Consider the following 6835-nt stretch of genomic DNA (forward strand, 5'->3'; position numbering starts at 1 on the left):
CCAATTGTTTGCTAGTTTAGTTTAATTTTTATTTTTTTGAAAATCCTTAGTTTCAGTTTAGTTTTGATTAGTTTCAGTTATAGTTTTATTTGTGTTTGCAAAAATTAAGTGTAACAAAATCCCAGTTTCATCATATCAGTCATTCTCTTCTGCTTATCCTTGGGTATGTTGCTATTCCAGCTACCATACCCTGCACCCTGGACAGGTCGCCTGTCTGTCGCAGGGCTAACACGCAGAGACAGACAACTCACATTCCCACCTATGGGTTCTTTAAATAAATAAATAAATACATACATAAATAAATAAATAAAGGCAGATGAACAACCATTGATACCAGGCAACTATAAAATGTATATCTTGGCCCCAATGAGACTATTAACTCTTGCAGCACCGGGTGTTCGTAATTGTGGTTCAAGTGAATTGATAAACTTTTTGAAGGCAATTGACTCACACAGTTATGTAGATATCCCCGTCCTGTTGTCTCGGGATGCATCACGCTGCCTTGCCTGGGGTTAGCTTCTGTTTTCTGGGGATGAGGGTTGAGTGTGCTCCCTTACCTTCTCAAGGTAAGCTAGGTTAGCCTTCTTGTGTCAGCTTTTCAAGTGCACTTTAAGGTTTGTGGGATTTTTTTTCCCTTTAGAAATGTCCCTCATAATTTATCTCTTTCCACTACAAGACACTTGCTTTATCCAAAACACAGTCATATTCAAAGTAATCCCAAATTGGACTCTGGCGCTTTCTCCAGACTTTTCCTGACATGATTCTGCGTGTGGACGGAGCAGCAACACAGACGACTCGACTAACGTACTGCCACCTGCTGGCATAATGAGACACAGCAAGAAAAAAATCTGGAAACTAAAATTCATTTTCACCCTTGACTATTGTATGACACGCACACATCAATGAAAACTAAACACATTTTTGCTATAAATTCAGTTAATTTTAGTTAGTTTTGTGAACACTCATTACAGTTTTAGTTAGTTTTCCTTTTTTTGTTTTTTACATTTATTTCCGTTAACGAAAATGTTTTTTCACTTCTAGTTTTCATTATTTCGTTAGTTTTCGTTAACGATAATAACCTTGGAGTAAACGAATCGTTTCTCCCTCTAAAAAAACACTATGTCCAGATGAAGAGAATCAACTGTTTTTGGAATTGTTTCTGTTGTGAGAACAGACTTCAGCAATAAAATGTAAAAACCAACATGACTATCCTTACATTTTACATTAGATTTTGTAATTTTGTCTACAATCTACCATATCATCTATCTACCATATTGTTATGAATATATTCATATTTTTCCTTGATTATTGCTTTGGTAATTGAATTTAATGGCCTATTATTAAAATATTTTTTTCACCGGTTACCTCACTGTTACCAAATTACCAAGCTGTAATGGGAAGTTCTTCCAAAAACTGTCTCATTATCATTTTAAAATAAAACATATTTTCTATATTTATTTTTCCAGGTTATTCAGTGTGACATAGAAAATTAAAGATACGATCTCTTCAGAGTACTTCAGGTAGAAATAATTCATAAGGAGACAGAGGCAGTGAAAAGTAGATATAAATTTATTATGGACTATCACTTGACAATCAGAGAAAAGATGTTACAACAAGCATGTACCCAGGTCTATCGACTCTCCAAATAAGAAAGTTCTTACAGGTCAGCGCATGTAGGTTGTATAATTGTTGCATGCTGTTCATATGACGCAAGAGAATTTCAATTTGTTTAGTTTTTTTTGTTTTTTTAATTTAAATTCCAGGTTTAGCAACACAAGCGTAGGTTTATGTGTTTAAAATCTATTTCTTATTTATTACACTTTTTAACACCAAAAAATGTAGTTTCATCTTTGCATGATTTTTTTTTTGCAGTTTTTTTCTGGTCTTAGCAATATAATATAGCACTTTGGAACAAAAATGCAAAAAAGAAGTGCAAAAGCTGAAGCTAAAATGGCAAAAATGTGAACCGCTACTGTATATTTTCCAGCTGTGCTCACATAGACTGGGATAAAAGTAATCCACACTGCAAAAAATATTAACATGCTGAAAGCAATGAACTTTGCCTCATTAAAATTATCAGGCAGGTTTCGAGCTAAAAAAGCCATTAGAAGGCACCCACAAGCCAGGATGCCAATGTATCCAAGAACAGACCAGAAGCCGACCTCTGAACCGGGGACACACTCCTTGATGATGGTAGCCCCGTGGTAATCTGTATTATTGTTGGCATGAGGTGGACTAGTGAGCAGCCAGATAAAACAGATTATTACCTGAAAGAATTCAAAAATAACAGGAGAATGGTCATTTTTAAGTGACACTATGAATCAATGTTGATAGCGTCAAGATTTCTACCTGGACAGCTGTTCCTAAAAGCACACTGGCTCTCTGCTGGTTAGATCCAAACCATTTCATAACATTACTTCTTGGTAGTGTGGATCTAAACGCCATCAGAACCACTGCTGTCTTGGCGAGGAGGCATGATATGCAGAGGGCGAAACTGATCCCAAATGCTGGGTACCTAATACGGCAAAGCCAGTCTGAAGGCACACCAATAAACAGCAAGCCAACAAGGAAACAAATGGCAAGGAATGCCAAGAGGAGAAAACTCAGTTCCATATTGTTGGCCCGAACCAGTGGTGTGTCTTTAAATGAAATGAATATGGTGATGATGAAAAGGGAAAGACAGGCTCCAAAAACAGATGCAACACATAATAGAATACCCATAAACTCATAGTAAGATAGATATTCAGTAGTCCTTGGTATACAGAGGTTCCTGGCTGTATTGGACCATGTGTCTGCTGAACAGTGTGAGCACTCCAAAGAATCTGGTGATGAACAGAGAACATAACTTTTACTTTATTGAAGCCAAATTTTAAATGCCAACATAAAAATATATGTTTGGATTAAAAATAAAGAAGGAAAACATACCAGTCTTATTACTAACTTCTCCCTCAGTACAGGGAACACAGTCATAACAGCAGATGGGTTCCCCCTTTCTCCTGACGACGCGAGTACCTGGTGGACAGCTGCTGCTGCATACAGACTGGATAGCCTGACAGGGAGTTTAATCGCTCAGAAACTATAGAGTCAAATTTTATTTTTATACACAAATCCAAAAGTAACTTGTTCTATATGAGAATAAATATGCATTATAGATTTACAAAGTAAACCCAAGTCAAGCTTACAGGTATTATGGAAAAAGCTGAATAATAAAGTTTTAATAAAACTTCAAGCAACGAATACAAGGGTACCAATTATAATTTTTATTATGAGCGCTATATGTTTGGGGTTTTTTTTTTGAGCTATATTATGTCTTTAAAAAAAGAAAAGATCAGCATAGCCATGAATTACATTAAAGTGAAATAAAGTGAAATGCTAACTTTGTAAATAATTTGTGGTGTTCACAAATGTATGTATATTACTATGGTATATGCATTCAACTGCAACTTATGGTCATTAATATGAGGTCAACATTAATAACTTCAATACATTCATTATTGTAAACATACAATGGTGAAAGTTTGTCACAGCCTACATTCTCAGCCCCTGGCTCTCTTTGAGTGTCCATACTGGTCTGCTGAGTATGCAGTGCTTCACTGCTTCAGCTATGCTCCTCTGGCCTGAAACCTGTCTGATTTGGCTCTTGTGGTCTCTGATTAGCACTCTACACTCTGGACTCTGCTCAATTCAGCTATGGCTTCTCTGTTGCTCAGCCAACAACCCACACATTTCTCCTCCTGTTCCGTCATGCACTCCCCAACTCTGACCCAACTCGAAAACCCATCCTTTTATCTAATAAAAGTCCCTGATATAGTTATCTGTCAATCAGATCTAGCTAGCCTTGGCTCATGTTATTGCAGCCTTCATATTTAAATGTCTGTAAATAAAATATGCTGCTAGGCAATTCAGCATTCAGGGTTGTTGTTTACATATTTCTATGGTGTCAAGTTCCAGATATAAGTGGTCATAATTTATTTATTTTATTATCCCACGCATCCAGTAATAAATCAACTTGAAAAGTCACCAAATGCGAGAAGATGGGCTGTTAATTTAACAGAATAATTTGATTTTTAAATTCCAGGGTTTCAAAACGACCCCTTGGTAATTCTAATGTTAACAACAAAATATGCTGCACACTAATAAGAACAAATAAGTTGATGTTTTGATCAACAGTGCATACAACAGTCTAAAAGGTGAACATGGTCTCAGGCCTGTTTTCGGAGAACACACCTTCTTTCCTAGAGGCCACTGGATCACTGAGTCATTAATAACTAGGCTGTGTCCAGGTAATGAGGCATCATAGAAGCCGACTTTCACCAAATTAAGAGAGCCATCAGGCGCCCTCTGCCAGTTCATTAGATCATAATAAGCAATGGGGTCACCATTTTGATCAAAACTGACTTTCTCTCCCAGTGCTGAGAAATTTGCATGTTTCATATAGTGAATGAGCTGTAACAAAAAGAAATAAAATGTTATTTAAAGAAAATATATGGGACATTTGACTTCAGTATTTTAAGATAACATTGAACCCATAATTTGACTCACCTGCCACGGTTTAAAATTTTTGGGGTCTGCACACGTGCCATTAAGAAAAGGCCCCTTTCCTACTTTGCAATTACTCAAATCTTGTAGGGCATAGGCAACTAGGTACACAGCCTTGTAGATATTATATGACACTCTTAGCTGTGTCACATCAGAATAAGGAGAGTAAACATCATTTAAATCCTCTGTCCCTTTACATGGCTGTCTGTCAAAGAAATTGTCAGAGCCATGAGAATGGGTATTCAGTGACCCATTTAGTCGACAGTCAAAAGTCTCTTCCCAAAATTCTGCCAGGAAAGCTGATTTATGAAGAGAGGATGCTGTAAGACTGGTGAGATGTTGTTTAAGCCCAGGAATTGTGGCAGCTCTCCTGATCGCAAATCCTAATGTTCCCATCAGAAGATCTCCAGACTTTTCCCAGAGTGACTTGGCAGTGGCCCATGCCTCACTTGCAATCCACTGCAGGCCAGTCATGTTCCGACGCATGATCTCTCTCAGAATACTCTGCATCTCCGACTCACCAGAAAAGTTAATGATGACCTTTGAGGATGAAAACTAATAATGGGAAATTTAGATATATTTAATACTTAATTAATTGTAAAAATCCTAAATAATGGATTGTATGTAGAAACTAGGTCCTCTTTGAATATTCTTCTTTCTTAAAGTTAATATTTTAAATATAATAAATATGAAACAAGTCATTTTTATTACTAATTCTACAAATATATAGATATAAAAATATATTAACATAGATGCAGAGGTACCTGAATGACATTCAGTAGGTCATCTAGAGCCTGCTGACTGACCACTACAGGGTAGAAATGTGTGTAGGCAGCACACACACCATAGTGCACTGACTCCTGAAGGAAGAGCTGGATGGCAAAACGGGCATAATCAGATTCCACACCAATCACTCCCACCCAGGTCCAGCCAAAATAACTAACCAGTTGAGCCAGAGCTCTAACCTGGAAGGTGTCACTAGGCATGGTGCGCATAAAGGTAGGGAACTCCCTTTGGTTACTCAGACAGCTGCAGGATGCAAAATAGCTCACCTAGATTTACAGCAAACATTAGTTAACCATTAGCATGATGAGTTGCTGAAAGGGCTGTGAAACAAGCATCAACAATATAATACCACTGCCCTCATAATGATCCACTGATATAGGATTTTCACACTATTTAAAATGCAGAAAGAGAGAGCTGTAAGTCTACTACTTATTAAAAAAAAAGAGGGTAAGTTGAAAATGTTTTTACATTTGAATGTATTTATATATTTCTTAAAATATAATTAGTTAATCGACACTGCAAACCTGATAAAGGTGTAATTACAAACACAGGAGTATTACATTCAGCACTAGCAGATGCAGGTCAGACTGTCTCACCAGAGGGATATGGAAACAACCCAGACTTCGAAGCAGTGCCATAGACACCCCAGAGCCAGCATCTCCTATGATTACTGAAGACACAGTTTGGCGAACAGCATCACAGCCTACGTTATAGCCATTGGTTTTTAGAACTTTGTCTCTGTAGAAACTCTCGGCTCTGAAGCCTTTGTCTGGCTGCCCATTAACCAACAACAAAGAAGCTCTCAGAGACACAGGTATGTCATCACAACTGTCATGGATGTGAAAACCTAGCTTTAGGTGTGGCAGGAGATCACTGCGGCCATTGATTTCTTTAATTGTGAAAGTCATGGTCTGCATCCACCGCAAGGCACGAGAGCTGAAACTATACAGAAGTGTAGAAACAATTAATCATACGATACACATCACACAAACACACACATGTAAATCGTAAACAGACATAAATGAGTTTGTGTGTTACAGTAGCAAATGTGTGTTAACTACTGTGAATAATAATCACTTACTACTTATACATATTAGTTTTTGGTTTTTCTTTATAGGTTGAATGAGAAAACACAGGACTGTAATGTAAAGGAAATAAACCCCCTATAACTACATCTCCATCCTCGTAAAGACTATTTTTATCCTCTTCTCCCAAAAAAACACAGTTATCCAAAACAGCAGCTGAGCCATGTTTGTTGTTCATAAGATAAAGAAATATAAAAAGCCATGCAATCAACAATGTCATAGCTAACTCAGGTTTGAAGGAATGCTGTAAAACCTTAATGATAGAAAATACATAAAAAGAAAACAAGAAATATGATATTTACAGACACAGTTTAGTTATATACTGTGGGACACAGATCTGAGAGGACTGCCCACAAAGGGGCTGAAACATCACTTAAGGTAACCAGTAGGTAATTTAGAGCATGCTATTGGGTGAAATACACACG

The 6835-nt window shown here is 37.2% G+C and overlaps 1 protein-coding gene across 1 annotated transcript; it reads right to left on the reverse strand.

Annotated features, from left to right (window-relative positions):
* Nucleotides 1–1844: 1844 nt before the first annotated feature.
* LOC146654231 (extracellular calcium-sensing receptor-like) lies at nucleotides 1845–6251 on the reverse strand. The gene is made up of 7 exons (XM_085380542.1): nucleotides 5922–6251; nucleotides 5304–5591; nucleotides 4543–5094; nucleotides 4228–4446; nucleotides 2926–3049; nucleotides 2350–2822; nucleotides 1845–2267 (listed from the first exon to the last, which is right to left on the reverse strand). Exons 1-7 carry the CDS (start codon nucleotides 6240–6242, stop codon nucleotides 1845–1847), a joined length of 2400 nt encoding a protein of 799 aa, XP_085236668.1. The 5' UTR covers nucleotides 6243–6251.
* Between the last annotated feature and the right edge of the window lie 584 nt (nucleotides 6252–6835).

Source organism: Rhamphochromis longiceps, linkage group LG14, assembly GCF_057381845.1.
Source record: "Rhamphochromis longiceps isolate RC_006_pf linkage group LG14, R_longiceps_female_GT1.1, whole genome shotgun sequence".
Classification (NCBI taxonomy): domain Eukaryota; kingdom Metazoa; phylum Chordata; class Actinopteri; order Cichliformes; family Cichlidae; genus Rhamphochromis; species Rhamphochromis longiceps.

What these genes read in the sequence shown, in the direction of transcription:
- LOC146654231 (XM_085380542.1), bottom strand. Translation starts at nt 6,242, where the DNA reads ATGCAGACCATGACTTTCACAATTAAAGAAATCAATGGCCGCAGTGAT. An exon ending in GTTGTTTCCATATCCCTCTG is followed by an intron (nt 5,592 to 5,921) that starts GTGAGACAGTCT and finishes CTGTAAATCTAG; the next exon opens with GTGAGCTATTTTGCATCCTG. An exon ending in AAAATTTTAAACCGTGGCAG is followed by an intron (nt 4,447 to 4,542) that starts GTGAGTCAAATT and finishes TTTTTGTTACAG; the next exon opens with CTCATTCACTATATGAAACA.